The sequence below is a fragment of the Diabrotica virgifera genome, chromosome 6 (assembly GCF_917563875.1).
Source record: "Diabrotica virgifera virgifera chromosome 6, PGI_DIABVI_V3a".
NCBI classification, from domain to species: Eukaryota; Metazoa; Arthropoda; class Insecta; order Coleoptera; family Chrysomelidae; genus Diabrotica; species Diabrotica virgifera.
The window spans coordinates 177,764,936-177,786,047 of record NC_065448.1 but is presented as its reverse complement, the minus strand read 5'-3'; the positions used below and the strand labels follow the sequence as shown (position 1 = coordinate 177,786,047).

Genomic DNA, 21,112 nt, shown 5'->3' with positions numbered 1-21,112 from the left:
CTGCTTCTGCTGCCATTTTTGATAACGGGTCCATCTCTTGGAGGGCAAATTCTGAAAGGGGATCAAGCTGCTTCAATGCCAGAGTTAGTGGTTCCAATAACGAAACAGGAGTTGCAACTGGAGTAGTCATTCCACTAACAGGAACTGGTCCCAAAATTTTTCTTGCAACTCTTTCTGTAACCTAAAAAAAATGGTTTTAAAAATGATTAAAAAAAATTGGAAAAAATCCTTTGTAAAAGGTATAAAATTTTTTATTAAAAATCCCTTTAAGGGCTATATCACAACAAAACGTTTTCGATTTTATAAAAAATCATCATCAGTGTTAGACCTAAAAGTAAGTATAACCGTTTTAATGAATGTAAAGTTGATGTTTAAATTTTGACTAAGGTTAAAGCAAGTTGGTTATACTTACAGATTGGATGCCAGCTGAGCCACAAAAGAAATATTCGGGTAAAAACCCTTTAAATGTAATATAGATGCATTAAAGATGCATACTTAAATAAAATGCCTTAGGATGGATACATGGCAATAAGGATAATGCCCTTAGGTAAGGTATTGAATTTCCCAACACGTGGGATGCAAATTGAGTTGTTTACAGTCCAATAACTTAATGGCAAATAAATTGGAATGTAAACAACTCAATTTGCATCCCACGTGTTGGGAAATTCAATACCTTACCTAAGGGCAATATCCTTGTTGCCATGTATCCATCCTAAGGCATTTTATTTAAGTATGCATGTTTAATGCATCCATATTATATTTAAAGGGTTTTTACCCGAATATTTCTTTTGTGGCTCAGCTGGTATCCAATCTGTAAGTATAACCAACTTGCTTTAACCTTACTCAAAATTTAAACATCAACTTTACATTCATTAAAACGGTTATACTTACTTTTAGGTCTAACACTGATGATGATTTTTTATAAAATCGAAAACGTTTTGTGATGTAGCTCTTAAAGGGATTTTTAATAAAAAATTTTATACCTTTTACAAAGGATTTTTTCCAATTTTTGTGATTGATGGTATACAGCAAACTACAGAAAAAAAATTTCTTTTCTTAGTGGAATTTGATTTTTTTAAAGTGTTATTTTGTAGAAATATTTTTTGTTAGTGTAAGTGTATCAATAATATCATTGTCTGATATAACTTCATTTTATGTAAAAATTTTCTTAATTATTAATTAATAAAAAACTTATTCTTTACACAAACAAAACTTCTTTATTTTACTGACTCAAATCATGTATAACAGTTGAATGTTTTTCGTTGATTGATGATAGTACGAGAATGAAAAAAAAAATATCTTTAACTAACAATCTGTTTTTATCCTCTAATATCTGGTAGAATTAATCTGATAAGTCTGCAGATGCAGAGAGATTCTGAGGTAGGCACTCAATAAGAAAGGAGTCCCTGGTTAATATGTAAAGATTGTGAGTGATATGTATGAGGGAGTAACAACACTAGTGTTACGGCCAGTGTGGGAGAGTGATAAATTTAATGTGAAAGTAGGATTGCACCAACGCTTGGTGCTTAGTCCTTATTTATTCTTATTAGTTTTGGACCAGATAACAGTGAAACTACAGGGTAACATTGCATGGTTTTTAATATATGCTAATTATGTAGTGGTAGAAGGAAATAGTGAAAGAGACTTGGAACAAAAACTGGAACAGTGGAGACAAGTTCTGGAGGAAAAAGGTTTAAAACATAGTAGGCCAAGAGTATTAGGAATGTTCATTTAAAGATAGAGTTACTACAAATAAAATGATATCTTTGGATGGTGAAAAATTGTGAAAACCAATAGTTTTAAGTACCTAGGATCGGTATTACAGAGTAATGAAGAAATAGAGGAGATGCATGCAGTAGAATTAGGGCTGGATAGACGAAGTGGAAGGAAGAAGTTGTGTGTTGTGTGACAGAAAAATTCCAATGAAGCTGAAGGGAAACTAATTCTACAAAACTGCCATAAGACCGGCTATAATGTACGGAACTGAATGTTGAGCAGTCAAAAAGAAAGAGGAACAACGAATGCATGTAGCAGAAATGAGAACGCTTAGATGGATGAGTGGAGAAGGATAAAATTAAAAATGAGTAAATTAGGGGAAGTCTAGATGTGGCACCAATTGATGCCAACATGAGAGTGCATATGTTAACACGTTGACAGACAGAACGTCTATAGACGTCTAATTTCCATTGATATAATCTGACACTACATCTATAGACGTTGCATATTCCCCTATTCTACTTTGCAAAATACATACAGTGTCCCAACACTTGCTTGTACATTTGACGCACTGTCCGTCAACGTATTAAGATGGTTTGGTCACGTTTAATGTCAAGACGTTATTCACCCAATACAAAGAATTGCTAAAGTGCAGATTCCTGGAAGGAGTAGGAGAGGAAGACCAAATAAGACCTGGGGGAGACGCTTAGGCAAGATATATTGGTAAAGGGAATTAATATTGATATGACCCAAGATAGAATTGTGTGGAGATATGCAACTAGGGAAGCTGACCCCGGATAGGGATGAGGCAAAGAGAATGATGATGATGTAATTCTTTGAAGATTTATTATATTCTTCAATAAATTAATGGTTATGAAATTTGACTTTTGCTAATATAACATTGAATATAACTTACTATACTCTTTAAAGGATGGTCATTAACTGGCATCCGCAGTAATTTACTGGTGGCTGCATGGTCATTGATTACTGTTTTCCTGAAATTAAAATAAATTGTAAACTTATTTTACTTTATCATGCCAGACATGTCATTCATAACATTTCGGTCCCGTATTGGGCTACATCGGTTCCATCTTTGTTGGCGAGCCACAAATCTTTGAGGGTACACCGATGAGGACAGTTTCTGCATGTAAGATGTTCCATATTCTGTGTTTCTCCATAGTCACAGTTCACATCATCTTGGTCTATTTTCCCCCATTTTACCATGTTTGATTTTACTGGAGCGACCCCTGTTCTGGGCCGTTCTTAGCCTATTCATAGTTTTCCACGTTTTAAAGTCTAGAGACTGGCCGGTCCATTTAACCTGTGGAAAAGGAAAATACTCAGGCAGTTCATCCTGCACTGCTCCAAGGAAGCTTTTCCTAGTGTTACAGCTTTGTATAGGCCATGCCGCTCTGCTTTATATAGACTTGAGAGTGGCATTGATTTCATGCACCCCATTACTTTCTTGCATATCACATTTAGCGCAATATCAACTTGTTTGGCATGGGCAGACCTGCCCCAAACGGGGCATGCATATTCAGCAGTTAAGAAACACAATGCCTGTGCCATTGTTCTCAAGAGGTCAGGACATGCACCCCATTTACTTCTTGTTAGCTTTCTGAGTGTTGGCCTAGACAGTCCAGTTGGCAGAGGCGCAATTGATTGACAAGTTTAGTGGATTTGCGATTGACAGTTCGAGCCTCAGCCAGGTCATGAAATTAATAAAAGGCCAACGCTGCAGTAGAAAATTCAATAGAATCTATGACTTGGTCTGGAATAACTGGAGTCTGATCGGCCTATGGAGGAGCGGTACGGCAAGGAATAAGGGCTTGCGGCTTGGTGATACTCCTCCATAGATCCCTACCGAAGGGCGTTGCCGCCTAAGAATGGTGTATATGTTATAGTCAAAGCCCGAATTTCAGGCACTCCTAGGTTTGACTAGGCAATCCTCAGGTCTGACTGACGGTCTTAGTCAAAGCCCGAAATAAATTACAGTTTCGGCCTTTGACTAGTCAAACCTAGGAGAGACTAAGTTGGTCAGGCAAAGGTCGAAATTTAATTTTATGAAATCGGGGTTTGACTAGTCAAACCCCGATCAGCTATTAAAATGTCGTAATGTGTCAGACAGGGTTTAAGAAAACGTCATTTTTTAATTTTGACGTTTATTATTTTTATATTTTTGTAATTAAAATAAAAAAAATTAGTATTTATTCTCATATGTTGAGGCATTATGTCATTTAGAGTTGCACAATAGGTTAGACCTTTTACACTTACATAATTTTGAAGAGCATTTCTTATTGTAGTAGCATTTTATAAATCCTTGTCCTCCAAATTTAGAGTCCTTTGTACTTATTTCTCTTAGACAGCTTAACGTCTGGATCATCTTCGAAATTAAGAAAATTCTCTTTGCATTCTCTTATTTAATTTCTTGAAAAAAGTGTGTGTATTGTTCCGTATTTCCTACAAACTCTATATAAACCGTCAATTGTTTTATCTTGTATGATATCCAAACTATTTCGAGCATCTCCTTTGGCTCTATCAAAGCTGGGGATAGGTATTGTTACAGTTTTTCTGATCGAAATTGGAGGAAATTTTGTTTTCACTTAATTGTTTCATAGCGTTAGCCTGGGAATGAAGGCCTTCATTCGCCTTTCCTTTATTTATTTTAATCTTTTCTGTCTGTGCACAACGCATGCATGTAACTTTTCTTTTAAAACCTTCATAGTAGACTCGGACAAACATAAGTTTGGGAATATGATTCAAAACTCGATGATGCGCAGTGGTTCTTGTTTACGAGCGTTACCATGGAAACGGCCAGTTTGCTGATCGCCAGTGTCGTAGTTAGAAGTGCATTACGTATCGCAGAGAGTGTTTAACTTATTGGTTTGATCGTGTTGGATATTTTATTAATAGTTTTTAGCTTAGTGTTTGGTATATTAGTAGTAGTAATTAATGTATTATTAAGACATTTAGTGTATCTCTAGTGCGTTAAGTTAAGTCATTAGTTATTTAACAATATGCCTCATAAAAAGATAGGAATCAAAGGGCTGGGATTGAATAGCCAAGCAAAGGCAATCATTTATAATGTTACTACATTTATGGAACAAGAGGCAGCACATTTCAAAACAACCGAAAACCTGTTAATACCTTTAAGTAAATTGACGTAAATATTGTAAATGACATTTTATTTTCTTGATATTAAAGTTACTATTATTCTTATTTTCTTATTATAATTATATTTATGAAGTTTCATCAGATTCTTCTTCTTCTTCTTTAGCCCATTTCTATCCACCTTTGGACATAGGCTTTCCCCAAATCTTTCAGTATCTGTCTGTCCTTGGCTGCGCTTTTCCAGTGAGTTCCTGCAGCTGCGTCCACGGTCTCCTGTTTTGTATTTCAGCATTCCATCTTTTATCTTCCTGTCTCGCATTGTGGCCTGCAAATCTCCACTTTAACCCTGAATATGCTCAGTTACTTTTTTACGTTTTTTTTCTCTCTTATCCATTTGTTTGGTTTTCTGTCTTGAAGTGTTATTCCCAAAATGGAATAAAACATGAATTAATACAATAGATATTTTCTGTGAGTCCTTTCTATTTTGTTTATGTTGGCCTTTGTTAATGTCCATGTTTATGAGGCATACGTCCTAACAGGAAGGATGCTCTGATCAAATACACAAGTTTTTAGGCACTGTTTCTTCTTTCACGCCAATCTTTTGCAATTTTTTTCGCAATATTTTCGTTTAGTAACATTTAACATTGGTAATTGTAGGGATAGGATTCTAGCAGCGACGGGTATCAGCAAAAACACCTTAACCAAAATAAGAAAAGAAGGTAGAGACGTAAATAAAAACGGAGCGACTAGTTTATCTTTTAAAAGTCCAAAAAGAAAACGTTGTCGTTCCAAAAAAATTGAATTGAGCAGTGGACAAGTGAAAACCATTAAAAATATTATATACGACTTCTACACCATCGAGAAAAGATCCCCTACAATTAATGGTAAATAGTTTAAAAGTTAAAAAATTATTAGTTAATGGGAAATTGATACCTATATTTTTTATGGTAAATAAAATCGGCGGGTGTAATTTCCTCACCAAAATAATCTTTTGCCTGCGTTTATAAGGGTATGCCATAATCCCACAGGTATTTTCCTCACCAAGACCAAAATGGTTATTTCAGGTAGATTTTACTAAAAGGCATTCAATTGAATTATTTATCTACTATTAACTTACAGTAGGTACCTATAATTATAATAATGAATTAATTAATTATAGTATTTTATTTTTAGTCACAATTGGAATTTTGACAAAAATGGCCTGTTTAATAGAAAGTGATCGCGGTAAACCTTAAGCGGTATTGGTATTTGAAAATTTTATTTTTTATAAAGTGAAAGTTTTAAAAAGTGAAGAAGTGTTCTGGAGGATAAAACAACTTGTAGTGCGAAATTTTTTACAATATCTTTTACAACTTTTACAATATCTAGAAGTAGCCGATAACATAATCATGAACCAGATTGTCAGAAGTTAGATCGAAAAATTGTTTCTAACTATTGTAAACGTAAAGCCGAAGAGAATTGAAAAACCAGCAAAAATTATACGGCAAGCACTTGCAGCTAATTTGTCTGAAACAATTACTACGATTGTTGTCAGTTACATAAGAAAAAATATATAATTATCGACGAAAAATGATGCCTGGTCGACTTCTTTCCAATATTGATGAGGTTCAAGAAATTGTGAAGAGGTGTGCTCAAAAAACAACCAAAAGGGAAAATTTTCTCTTTATAAACTGTGTCAAAAGTAGGATAATAATTGTATTTAGTGGTGAAACAAATATAAGAATAGTTTAGCCACATTGAATTTTATTATATGGATGGTATATTTTCTTATCGTACCACATATTATTTGCAATTATTCATTATTCATGGGCTAATTAATGGGCATTATATTTCTTTATTATACTGTTTACTGCCAAACAAAAAAAAATAGAAATTTACAACAATATTTTTATTTGTTAAAATCAGAAATTTTTAAAGCTCTCAAAATTAAGTTTAATGCTAGTAAAATTTTTGAAGATTTTGAAAAGGCTATACATAATGCAATCATTGAAAAATGTCCGAACACTGAAATACATGGTTGTAAATTTCACCAACATCAAGCTTGGTATAGAGATGTCTTGGTCTCTTGATTTAATATCAGAATATAAAAATGATTCTGAAAGAGGCAAGTGGCTCAAACATACTTTTGGCCTTACATATAAAACCAGAAGACGTATCAGATTGTTTTGTGTTTGATTTAATGTCATGCACACCAGGAAATGAAATTTAAGATAGATATGTTGATCATTTAGTTGAAACTTATATAGACGAAAATGCCATATTCTCCCCATATTTGTGGACAGAAGCAAATTCTTCTGTTATTCGTATTACGAATGCTTGCGAATGTTTTCATTCGCATTTTAATTTATCGTTTTGTAATATATCATCCATCATATATATTTTCTTTGAAAAAATTAAAGAATTTCAGGTAGATACGTATGTTAAAATTTAAAGTTTGCATATTGCAAAACCCATCAAAGATAAACAAGTTAAACTGAAATTGAAAAATTAATGTACTTAGTAAATTTATTAATAAGATATCAGTCTAATCAAATGACTAGAATGGATTTTGTAAAGTGTCTGTCTTATTATAGTAAATATTAAATAATAATTTATACGTCTTGCATATTTTCTATATTATAAACTATTATTGTAATGTAAGGAAATTAATGTCTTGTACTTGGATTTTGGATGCTTTCATAATGGAAATTCTTAAATTAAATCTATATTTTTACTGCCTTTATATTTTTTAAATCTATATTTTTATTTTATTACCTGAGTTGGTGAGGAAAATACCTACCGGATTAATAGGAACCTTTAAATTTGGTGAGGAAAATACCTGTTGGATTATATGTATTTACTGGTTGGTGAGGAATTTACCTCCGCCCAATAAAATGTAGTAAGTAAAATTATAAAACAATTGTTTGTACCCGTTTAGAACGAAATAAAAGTTTTTTCGTAAATACACTGATATAGATACATTTTTAACAAAAATGGTAGATAGATACAATTCTTTTACGATTTTATTTACTTAAAGTATAAAAAAAGATTTACTTTCCAAATATTTTAACGATTTCTATTTATTTAAGATATCTATCAAAAACTAAAGAACAAACAAATGGAATTTCCAGGGTCAAAGGAAACATTAAGGCCGATGCCACATTATGCGTTTTGACCGGATGCGGTGAAAACGCATCCGTTTCCAACGCAACCGGACCGACCTGTCACACTATGCGTTTAGTCTCGTGCAGTTTGTAATCGCGTACCGATGACTCAAAACGCATCCGTTTCCAACGCAACCGGACCGATCTGTCACACTATGCGTTTTCACCGGATGCGGCGGAAACGCATCCGGTCAAAACGCATAATGTGGCATCGGCCTAAGGAAAATGATAATTGGATTAGGCTTTAGGTAACATAGTAAAAGTAATTATTCAGCTTAAAAAATAAAATTGTATAATGGATAATATATTTTAAATTGATATTTTGTTGTCATCGTTTTAGTTCAACTTTCTACAATTTACAGTTATGAAGAATGTTTTTTCAAAAGTACCAATGCATTGTTCTCACGTCTGTATGTTTTGATACATTTAAAATTTAAACCATCATACTTTTGAAAAGATATTTTTCAAATTATCTCGAACAAATTACAGGTGGAGAAAACCCGAAGATAATAGGAGTGTCCTAATGGAAAGTTATGACATTCGTTTCAAACGAACATTTTGCTCATTATTTTATCAAATGCAACTGATTATAAGCTTCATAAAAAAACTATGAAAATAAAAAGAAACAAATTCATTCTTCGCTTTAATTAAATATAATTTAGGTACTATTATAATTTACTTATAAAAATTTATTTCAAATCTGCCTGTTTTCGTCCGCCACTGGTAGAAATGGTTTGCTTGTCTGCGCGAAACGCTACGTCACAATCCCAAACTTATGTTTGTCCGACTCTACCTATGCATCAGATGTGCTGTCAGCGCACACAACATGTACCACCTGATTACAAATTATGCACGTATGTGCATCAGAGCTCTCTTTTTGGCAAATACAACAAACCACATCCGAAGAAGTAATCTAAATTGTTTGCAAAAGCTGTCTCTAAGAGAAATTATTAGTACAAAAGATTCTAAATTTGGAGGACAAGGATTTATAAAATGCTACTACAATAAGAAATGCTCTTCAAAATTATGTAAGTGTAAAAGGTCTAACCTATTGTGCAACTCTAAATGACATAATGCCTCAACATGTGAGAATAAATACTAATTTTTTTATTTTAATTACGAAAATATAAAAATAATAAACGTCAAAATTAAAAAATGACGTTTTATTAAACCTAATCCAACAAATTACGACATTTTAATAGCTGATCGGGGTTTGACTAGTCAAACCCCGATTTCATAAAATTAAATTTCGACCTTTGCCTGACCAACTTAGTCTCTCCTAGGTTTGGCTAGTCAAAGGCCGAAACTGTAATTTATTTCGGGCTTTGATTAAGACCGTCAGTCAAACCTGAGGATTGCCTAGTCAAACCTAGGAGTGCCTGAAATTCGGGCTTTGACTATAACATATATATATAGCTTTCTGAGTATGCTGTTCCTAGTTGTTTCTTTCCCTCTCGTTTTTATGCAATTTTGTCTATAGGTGAGGGACCGGTCCAGAGTTACTCCAAGATATATATGTTGGTCTTTGTGTTCTAGTGTATTACCATTCCAGGCAACTTGCGAGTTTTCGCTTGGCTTCTTTTGCGAAGGTGGAAGGCACAGACTTGGGTTTTAGAGGGATTAGGTCTCAGGGAGTTTTGCAGGTAGTAGGCTGTCATTGTTTTAATGCAGTAAATTGTAAACATACCTAAACAAAAAATATCTTACCATTCTGTGTTATTTTCACCCATGTTGTAAAAATTATTTAATTATGACCAATCTCTGTATTTTATAGTTTAAATATTAATTTGTACTTTAACACATTTTTTTATTCTCATAAATTAAAAAAAAGTGGTAGAAATCTAAATAAACAAAATACACCTTGACTCAAACTCAAACTCAAACACCCTTTATTTTTATTTTGATTTTTGATAACAAATTTTTTGACATATTATAATAGTGTAGTATGAAGTTAGCTTTGATTCTATTATTTTGAAATTTGACTTCTAGGGTTGTCAGATTGGGGTATTTTCCACGATTTTGGGGTAATTTGAAAGCGTCTGAGGTCAAAGACCTCACAACACCTTGTAATAACGTATTGTTTTATCCTTGTTTAACTTATTGTGATTTCTATGCAAAAGCAGCTTAATTTTGCGATACTAGTTTCTATGAGTTAAAAAGAGACCTAGTATAAAAAGCAATTTGTGAATAATTTCATGCATGAGAAGAGTGAAAGTACTTAATTTTGGAAACTGTTCTCTACATTTGACTACTAATTTATTAAAATGCGGCAAAAATTTAAAAGTATAGGAGATTTGAGATTTTTTTTTGAAGTTATACTTCTTTACGATCGAGAGTGAAATTTTATAATGCCGAGCGCATGCGCACACAGACAGTATGTATAGGTATTTCTTTGCTAATCTTTCAAGATATGTATGTATCAGCGCTGTCAGCGCAAATAAGTCATATTATATCATATAAAAGGATATATTAGTGTTCTTAGTAAATGTAGGTATTATTTATTATAATTTTTGTGTCTTTGGATTTGTCTTCCTCGGGAATAAGATATTTTATAATAATAGTAAGTATATTTAAAGAATTTTTGTATACTTCACTTGGTCTATTAAATTTGTCAGTATGTATGAGAAATCTTGTAACCTGTCAAAGCAAAAGGAAAATAGCCCAGTGGTAGAGCGTGTGACCGGGGATCAAGAGGTCCCGGGTTCAAATCCCGGACAATTCATATTCTTTTTTTTTATATTTTTGGTATCGTTTTAATAAAAAGTTTTAAAAGTGGTAGGTAAAGAAAGTTAGTTTAATATTTAAATAAAATACAAATAACCTGTTAAGTATATTAATTATTTAATTAAGAATTTACATGTTTTGTGGCAAATATATTTTGTCTGATGCCAGGATCTCTCTCTCACACACACACATTCTTTTTTATTATTTAGTTAATGCCTCGACAACTATATAATGGCCATTGGCATAGTAGGTACGGTAAATTTTTACAGTTAGGTACCTAGTGTCATGTGTAGTGTGTGTGTTGAGTAAGTGTCTTGTTACTTTACAAAGTCGTTGTCTGTGCAAAGCGACGCTAATTGTATCCGAACGTCTGCGGTCCCTCTCTGGTGAGTACCGATCCCACAAGGACAGAAACTATTTTCATTTATTAATTTATAATAAACGAAAAATTTCTGACCCTGGTGAGATTTGAACTCACCTTTCGGATTTTTCGATCCATCGGTAGACGCTCTTACCACTGAGCCACGGAGAGGGTCGATTTGAGATTTGAGTTTCAATTTGAGGGAATTTCTGTCTGTGAGGGATTTATAAAACCACATCTGGCAACTCTGTTGACTTACCAGATTTTGACATTGACATATTATGACTTTTCTTTTGATGTATAAATAATCTGTGAATGATAAACTAATATTTTTAAAAGTTTAATAAATTGAGTATTATTTATAGATAAGTGCATTATACTAACATAATAACATTCATAGATAAGAGCATTATAATATATGTTAACTTCTGCGCTATTATAGTTTTATGTCATTTTCTATTGGAAAGAAATTGCTCAAACTCAAATTCCCTTTCAGAGTAAGTAGGTACACTTGTTTTAGTTTGTCATTATGTATTATTAAATTGGCCAAGAATGTTCAATTATAATTTATATGTATTTATATTATTATTTTTTTAACTACTCTGAGTGATAACCTTCACAATTGATTTATTCCTAATTATAAATTACTACATATTTATATTTATTGAATGTATTTTTTGTATGAAACTACACATGTGGCAATTTATGTTACATCATTTCTATCAATTCATTGTAAATAATATATAAATTTTGTTGTTAGTTTTATCACTTCTTAGCCTTCCCAGGGTTCTTAGACATTTACTAGGGTTGCCTAGTCCAAGTGTGGTTGGAAGACTTAAATGTTTGACTTATGTCACAAGAGTACACAAGCCCATTTTTAAATTTGTTGCCGTAATGATCTTCAATCTTTGAATGTGTATTATTGTGTATGTACCTATGTGTACAATTTGTGTTCATTTGTATATGGTGAATAGAAGTCACTGAGGCGGTTCTAGATATACCACATTTATTGCCTCACAGATTTTTATAACTGAGTTACAGGGTGTTTTATCGATTTTGCCCATTTCTTTCTGGGCCCACAACTTTAGAACCACCCTGTATATTTTTTTATATTTGGTACACATATTATGTCTGCGGTCATTTAGAACCCTTACCATCCGACTACTAACCACAAGAAAAATCACTACCACTAAACAAAATTGTGTATATTGAAATTGTTAAGATCCATTTGCATATTTGAAAAGAGCACAAAAAACTAAGTTTAACGGTTTAACGGTTCACTTCAATTTTTGGCCAGACAATTTAACGACTTTAATTTTTAAATTTTATTGAAATTTTTAAGAACTCTTTAAGAAGCAGGCATTATTAACTTTTAATAAAAAATTATTAAAGTTAATGAACAAATACTCATTTTAAAAATAATCAATACTTATTTACTACATTAGAACGATCCATTTACTATTCACAAGAAAAATCCAGATCCAGATTAACAAAAAAAAACAAAGATATTGTGACCGTGAAACAACACCCTGTATATTGATATTTTTAAAATCCGCTTGCACATTTAAATAGAACACAAAAAACTGAGTTTATAGGTTCGCTTTAATTTTTTGCACAGAAAATTTAATAACTTAGCTGCTTAACTCACTCACCCGAGTTAACTCGGTATTAAAATATGTTTCTATTTTCGTTTAACCGAGTTAACTCAGATGAGCGCATGAGGGTATTTGTTATTTTATATTTTTCCATTGTTTAAGAAAGGATTTGTTATACAATGTCTAGTTACACAATGATTTTTTCAATAAGATCTATTTGTTACTTTAGATTATTTATTTATTATACGGGATAACCCCATTAACAGAAAAATTACAGTTAAATATTAATACATTTCGAAAAGGTAATAATAAATTCAATGTGTTAAATATGACTTAATTAATCTAAAAAATAGAGAATTAGAAAAGTATAAAAACACTGAAAAATTTCATATGTCACAAAAATTAATATATAACAAATATTAACTACAAAAAAATATACAACATACAAACATAACACTTAAGAGTATAAAAATAACATCACAGAGCAAGAGATCTTTTTAATTGATTTAGAGTTATATTAAATAAATCAAGTTCGTAATTATTTAACAATCCCATATACCTATCAAGTGGGTTGTGAACGCCATACAATGTTCTATGGAAAGGTATTTTAAACATATTATGGTAACGAAGAGCTTGATAAGGAACATTAAAATTAATCTGACTTAAAAGATTGGGAGAATCTATAAGTCCATTTATGATCCTAAAAATGAAAACAGCACCTGCTATGTCACGGCGTACCTTAAGTGGAGGTAGGGACAACTGTTGTTCAAGAAAAGAATAATCGTGATTGACAATGATAGTTTGTGTATAGTAAGCACATGATCTCAAGAATCTATGTTGTATTCTCTCGATAGTATCAATATGAGTCTGGAAATAGGGTGACCAAACCACAGAACTGTACTCCAAGAGGGACCTTACTAAGCTACAGTAAACAAGCCTAGTAGATTCAATAGAGAAGAATTTGCAATTTCTTGTAACAAATCCCAAAAGTTTAGCTGCCTTCACAGATACAGCATTTATATGCTCCACAAAAGAAAGCTTCTCATCCAAAACAACACCCAAATCCCTAACGGAAGATACATATTCAAGTGGCTGATTATTAATGATGTAATCTGTTTCAATTCTACTGACTTTCCGAAAGAAGCTTATAAAACAGCATTTCCTGGCATTCAAGAAAAGTTTGTTTCGAACACACCACTCCTGCAGTCTATCAAGATCCTCCTGCAACAACGCCTGGTCCAACAAACCATCCACTGGTCTCCAGAATTTCAGATCATCAGCTAGCATTAAGCATTTACTATTCAAAAAGCAATTATTTATATCATTAACAAAGATGATAAATAGAAGCGGAGAAGTATGGCCACCCTGAGCAACTCCGGAGCTTACTGTAATAATGTCAGATAAATAGCTACCAATCTTCACTCGTTGAGTACGCCCCGATGAGGAGTTCTTAATCCACTCGACAAAGTTAACATCAAAACCCACAGACACCAGCTTTTCCAAGAGTATCTGGTGATCAACACGATCAAACGCTTTCGAAAAATCCGTGTATATGGCATCTATCTGTTTACGATCCTCCATTTGACACAATAAGTCAGACTGATACTCGACCAAGTTCGTCGCAGCAGACCTTTTTATGCGAAAGCCATGCTGCGAATCGGAAATTAATCCGTTACACAACCAAGAAAGCTGCTTGGCCACCAGGCTGTCAAAAAGCTTGGGTATTGCAGACTGAATGCATATGCTGCGATAATTTTCAATGTTATCCTTTTGCCCATTTTTATATACAGGTATAACGTAGCTCTCCTTCCAAGCAGCCGGAAACATAGATGTCGCTAAAGACCTGTTAAACAGTAAATGCAAAGGTATGACTAGAGTACAGACACACTTTTTCAAAAGATAATTAGGCACACCATCAGGACCAGCTGACAGCTTATTGGGAAGATCACTTATACTGTCAAAAATTTCAATTATGGATATCGCAGCAGGTCTAATACATGTACTTACATTGCTACCCTCAGGGTAGCAGGGCACCCGGAGCTGACCATTATTAGGCAAGTAAACAGTTTGAAAGAACTTCTTAAATAAATTTGCTATATCTTGACCGTTAGATGCTGATTGGTCTAAATAAAATAAAGAGCTCGGTAAGCTATGAGTAGATCGCTTGTCATTAATGAACTTCCAAAATGATTTAGGGTTATTTTTTAAGCTAATGTCTACTCCACCCATATAGCCACTAAAGCATGTATCAGACAAACGCTTACACTCAGCCCTAAGGCGAGAAAACCTAACATATTCAGCATCAGACTGACTTCTCATGTATCTAGTGACAATAGCCTTGTTCGCAGTTTATTTTACTGTAATAAAATAAATAGATAATTTTGTGACATATTTTTGCGGTTCAATTTGAAATTAAATATGTACAGTAGACTCCCATAAGTTCGGCCTCAGTTAGTTCGGTCTCTGCTTAGTCCGGCAGGCTCCCTGAGTATTGTGCATCTTTTTAATTTGTATTGTGTCCAAATCTTTGTGTAATTTTATTTGACATGTGTTAAACACTTGTGTTATTGATATGAATAAACGAATCTGAATTAGTCACACACTTTGCACATCAAAAATCATTAGAAAAGAAAACTCAGAAAAAAATTACTGACTTTTTTTAACCTTTAACTACCCGCGCATCAAGTTATAACATAACTACACGCATGGCGTACTTTGTACGCCACAAGAAAATACACTTAAAAACAGCGGATTTGTTTAATTTTTTTTGAAAAAATACACTTAGTTGTTTGTTATAAACCTTATTCGGCATCAGTGAATACTTGGAGTTCCTTTTCAGTAAGCCAATTGGGATTTATAACTGGAATCATGGAATAACTGGATTCCATGATAAATAAAATTACTAATAAAAATTTTTTTTAAATGTGATTTTTTACACGAGAAAAAGTATTGTTTACAAAGAAAAATATATTTTTTGCCATAATGACTAAAAAACAATTAAAATATGTACTTATATTACGACTTATAGTAATATAATCCTGGGGTATATTGTCCACCACCGGAAACAACAAATAATAAAATGTAAATTACGATCTTTCCAGAACGCCGATTATAACGAAACTAAAACCAAATTGTAAAGCACATTCCAGTGATAGGTTAGAAAAATAAGCAAGGTCAAAAATTAAATTTTTAAATATATTTCCAGTACCTAGAATTCTTATATCTGGCGTACAAAGTATGCCAGCGCGTGTAGTTAAAGGTTAAATGTTTAAGAAGCCAAACCACCAATGTGCAATAATGTTTTTAAAGTTTATTAGGCCTAGAGTTCTGTAAGTATTGTTTTATAGTATTTTTGTAACAGTCTATCTTTTCATATATTATATGTTAAATATATGTCAGAGTATTCCTCTGTGTTGTCTTCTACTTAATGTGCAAGTGATTTGTTTTTGCTAGATCCATACAAACAATAAATGGGTATTTTTTAGATAAGCATCGGTTAGTTCAGCCACTTTTAAGTTCGGCCTAGGGTCCGGTCCTGAGGTAGCCGAACTTACGGGAGTCTACTGTATATTGAAATTTGTTAGAAGTCTTGAGATTATAAAGCAGGTATTATGTATTACAGGTCCAGTTCAATGAAAAGTTTGTTTCATAAAGGAATTGTACAGTTCAATAATATACCTTATCACATTAAAAATAGCCATAATGCAACTATCTTTAAGAGATTATTAGTCCATTATATTAAAACTAAGACCTAAAAACCAATTGGCAATGTTTGTTGTACTTCCAGTGTTTTTATTTTTATTTTTATTTTATTTTTTCTTTTTTTATTTATATATTGAATGTTTCTGATTAATTTAATTTGACAATGCTTATTTCTTTATTTGTTCAGTCTCATGTTTTTAATTTTTGTAAAAATTTTTGTAATACTTTATGATAATTATACAGCGCTCCTTGCCTTGACAATTCTTATGTAATTTGTACAGGTGTGGAGTGCAATGTTTCTGTTTTGTGTATTATCTATTATGATAAATAAATAAATATCTATATTAACTTTTAATAATAAATTACTAAAGTAAATGACTAAATACTCATTTTAAAAATAATCAATACTTATTTACTACATTGAAACGATCAACATACTAATCACAAAAAAAATCCAGGTGCCGATTAACAAAAAAAAATATAAAGTAATTGTGACCTTGAAACAACGCCCTATATATTGAAATTTCCAAAATCCGTATGCACATTTTAAAACAGCATAAATAACTAAGTTTAATGGTTTGCTTCCATTTTTTGCGCAGACAATGTAATGACTTTAATTTTGAAATTATCTTCAAATTTTTAGAACTCAGAACAAAATTTTGATATATTATATAATTTCAAATATTGTCATTAAATTGTCTTCGCAAAAAATTGAAGCGAGCCATTAAACTTAGTTTTTTGTGCTCTTTTCAAATGTTCGAACGGATTTTTAAAATTTTATTATGCAGGGTGTTGCTTCAAGGTCACTATTACTTAATCCGGATCTGGATTTTTCTTGTGATTAGTAAGTGGGTCGTTCAAATGTAGTAAATGATAATTTTTAAAATGAGTATTTATTTTTTAATAATAATTTATTACAGTGGTTTAAAAACCTGCTCTTTATTTTCTAAGTTTTCTGCCCAAAAATTAAAGCGAACCAGTAAACTCAGCTTTGTGTGCTCTTTTCAAATGTGCAAATGGATTTTGAAAATTTCAATATACAGGGTGTTATTTCAAGGTCACACTTGCTTTATGTTTTTTTGTTAATCCGGACCTGGATTTTTCTTGTAATTAGTAAATGAGTCGTTCTAATGTAGTAAATAAGTATTGACTTTTTTTAAATGTGTATTTGTTCATTAACGTTAATAATTTTTTATTAAAAGTTATTACATAATCTTCTTTTTCTTTACATGTTATCTCCGCAACGGAGGCTGGCAATCATCACGGCTATTCTGATCTTAGATGCTGCTGCTCTGAATAGTTCGATTGATGTGCATCCTTACCATACCCTCAAGTCACGGAGCCATGAGATTTTGAAAATTTCAATATACAGGGTGTTTGGTAAAGAATGGGCCATAGCTTAAACTTAGATTCTTGAGGTTAAAAAAAATAGGGCGATTTAAGCTAACTTACCTTAGTACAAAAGTTGATAATAACCGCAATACAGGGTGTCAAAGTTAAACTTTTATTTTTGAATATTTCCTGACAGGTATGGGACAACACGAAATTTGGTAAGTGGTGCTGGTATTGTACAACCTACTAAATTATGTTAAACAAACGTTTCTTTCTACTACCAGAGGCGTACGACGGGGGAACATGAATGGTTGACTCTTCCCAAATTCTACGCCACTGGCGGAATTGCTATTTTAGTGCAATTTTTTTATTTTACAATACTTTCTATGTAAAAAACATACTCTTTTCATTTTTAACTTCAAATATCTCGAAAACTAATGACTTAATCGTTACGAATAAAGGGTATATTAGTTGCATAGAAAGTATTGGAGAATCTAAAAATTATGCTAAACTATCAGTTTCATCAGTGGCGTAGAATTTGGGATGGGTCAACTATTCACTTTCCCCTGTCGTACGCCTCTGGTAGTAGCCAGAAACGATTATTTAACATAATTTAGTAGGGTGTACAGTGCCTACACTTTCTGCCAAATATCACACGGATATGTGAAATTATTGTAAAGTATTCTTTTTTTTTAATAATTTATTCTTTATTTAAAACTTTAAGAACTATGTGTGCCCGGTACTATAAAACTATTTGACATATCCTTATGATACTTGGCAGACAGTGTAGGTACTGTACATCCTACTAAATTATACTAAATAATCGTTTGTGGTTAATACCAGAGGCGTACGACAGGGGAAAGTGAATGATTGACCCTTCCCAAGTTCTACGCCACTGATGAAACTGCTATTTTAGCATAATTTTTAGATTCTCCAATACTTTCTATGCAAATAATATACTCTTCATTCGTAACGATAAAGTCATTAGTTTTCGAGATATTTGAAGTTAAAAATGAAAAGGCACTTATTTTGATTAATGTATTATGCTCCTTCGTTTTTAGCTTCAAATATCTCGAAAAATAATGGCTTCATCGTTACGAATGAAGAGTATGTTATTTACATAGAAAGTATTGGACAATCAAAAAATTGCACTAAAATAGAAATTCCGCCAGTGGCGTAGAATTTGGGAAGGGTCAACCATTCACGTTCCCCCGTTTTACGCCTCTGGTTGTAGCCAGAAACGTTTGTTTAACCAAATACAATTGACTGTAATACATACAACTCTTGACATTTCCCATTACATTTGAGGAAGCAAACAATATAGCGCCATCTAGTGGTGTGCGGTGATAACCAGAGCAATCTAACCTTACATTTATAAAATTGCTTTGTTATTGTTTTTGTATAAGTGTTTGAACTATTTTTATTTTAATTTAATTTAGCAAAATTAGCTGGTTATTCAAAAATTTATAAAATTAAATTTGAATGTTTACGTCAAATTTTACATTTTCAAAACGTAGTTTCAGTTCAAGCCGACAGTGGCGCTAGAGCGCTAGTGGCAACGTGCTTCCAGATTTCTGTGGGAGTTGGATGTATTACAGTCAATAGTATTTGGTTTTACATAATTTAGTAGGGTATACACTACCAGCACCCAGCACCACTTACCAAATTTCGTGTTGTTGTCCCATGCCTGTCAGGAAATATTCAAAAATAAATAAAATAAAAAGTTTAACTTTGACACCCTGTATTTTGGTTATTACCAACTTGTGTTGTTTCAAGGTCACAATGAATTTATAATTTTTTTAGTCCGGACCAGGATTTTTTTTGTGGTTAGTAGTTGGATGGTTTGGGTTCTAAAGTTATAAAAATCGGTGGGGCAATAAATATAGTATTCGCGGTGTGCAAGTACTTGGAAGGGAATTGAGAAACGATCGTGCGCGAATAGCGGAGAAAAATGAGTTTCTTAAATAATTCATATTGTCAATTGAACTTGTCAAATTGACGTACATTTCATATCTACTGTCATTGAAGAAGAAAAATTATATGTTGCTCCACAATATTGATAGGATATGCAATTATTATATAAAGGTAAATTTAATTAATTGTATTTTGCTTGCAGTACTGCATTTTAATAACTAATTTTATTTACTACATACAATTGTTTACATTTTAATAACATAACCTGAATCTTATTTTTTCTTCTTATTATTTTTTTGGACTATGGCCTTGACAATTATCCAGTAATCAGGACTAATATAATTGGCCAATATAATAGGGAACTTGCACATTTTTTTATTACATAATAATGTTCAGTTTTGTTTAAAAATGAGATTTCCAAAATTTCACGCTTCAAAAACTCGTAATAACTTAGATATACATATTTAAAGTCTTCTGCGGTATAAAATAGTTCAAATGACCCGTGACGTCACATAGTTTTACATTAGTTATTATTATGGTTATATTTCGCTGTGTCTAGGTACACGCTAACGTGTACGCAAATGAAAAAGTTAGGTACACGCGAATTAAACTTTATCAAGCCAGTGACGTCATTATTTAGCGTACGCAGTGACTGTATTATAATATTTTGGTACATGCCATTTTGATATGTTTAGTGTTTGTTTGATAGAAAAATATTTGTTAAGGGAAGGGAAGCAGAACTATTCACATGTTTCAAACTTAATTGCAATAAATCAATGTATATATAAAAGTATATATTTAGGTTAGCAAAATAAATATATGTATTTAGTTGACATGACACGTACAAAATATTGTTAAAATAATTTTTATACGTAAGTTAATTATTATAATCAACTATTCTAAATGGGAAATAAGCCACAATTTAACTAAAAAAATTATTTTATTAACGTTTGGACGTCCAAATCGGATGTCATTGTCAAAATACAAAAATTAGTCAGATTAAATAAATTATTAGAAATTTTTTTTTTACTGAGCAACAACATTTTTGTTTAATTTAATAATATTTTGTATTTTGACAACGACGTCCGATTTAGACGTCGAGACGTTAATAAAATCATTTTTTTTAGTTAAATTGTGGCTTAGTTCCCATTTAGAATAGTTGATTACAAAAATGCCACAAGGAAATAGCTTCAGAACAAGTTAAATATTATTGTGAAAGCTTTAGGTCTTCCTTTTATTTTAATTTTGGACGGTAATACTATTTCACTTATAACTAAAAAAATATATATTAATTTATAGTCTCGTTAACTTTTTCATACTGTTTTAAAATGTTGTTAAACTCATTAAAACAACTAAATAATTGTCCACACTGCATAGTTAATTTAAAAACAAACACTAAACAAATAAAAAATAAGAAATCTCTTTACTAATCAATATTAAAATTAAAGTGTAAACACAACGCGATTAAACAAATTCCAACACTCTTGACACTCTAACTTTTTTATTTGCGTACA

At 32.0% G+C, this 21,112-nt stretch overlaps 2 protein-coding genes across 7 annotated transcripts in view; one reads left to right on the top strand and one right to left on the bottom strand.

Moving 5' to 3' along the window:
- Positions 1-9,928, bottom strand: part of LOC114333630 (VPS35 endosomal protein-sorting factor-like) — a 106,953-nt gene extending 97,025 nt beyond the window's left edge. Inside the window, exons 1-3 of the mRNA XM_050654355.1 lie at positions 9,678-9,928; positions 2,633-2,711; positions 2-181 (exon numbers count right to left, since the gene is read on the bottom strand). Of these exons, the coding sequence (XP_050510312.1) occupies positions 2-181; positions 2,633-2,711; positions 9,678-9,700 (282 nt within the window). The 5' untranslated portion in view covers positions 9,701-9,928. The remainder of the gene's footprint in view (position 1; positions 182-2,632; positions 2,712-9,677) is intronic.
- A 583-nt stretch (positions 9,929-10,511) lies between these two features.
- The window catches only part of LOC114333628 (methyltransferase-like 26), a 32,539-nt gene continuing 21,938 nt past the window's right edge, over positions 10,512-21,112 (top strand). The window contains exon 1 of one of the 6 annotated variants that reach the window (XM_050654353.1): positions 10,512-10,530. Coding sequence is in view for 2 of the 6 variants with exons in the window: in XM_028283554.2 (XP_028139355.1) it covers positions 11,502-11,552 (51 nt within the window). In the remaining 4 variants the exon portion in view is untranslated. Of the gene's footprint in view, positions 10,531-11,327; positions 11,557-19,709; positions 19,770-21,112 lie in introns of those variants that run through there. The other 5 variants (XM_028283554.2, XM_028283556.2, XM_028283557.2 and 2 more) reach the window with 5 other exon arrangements.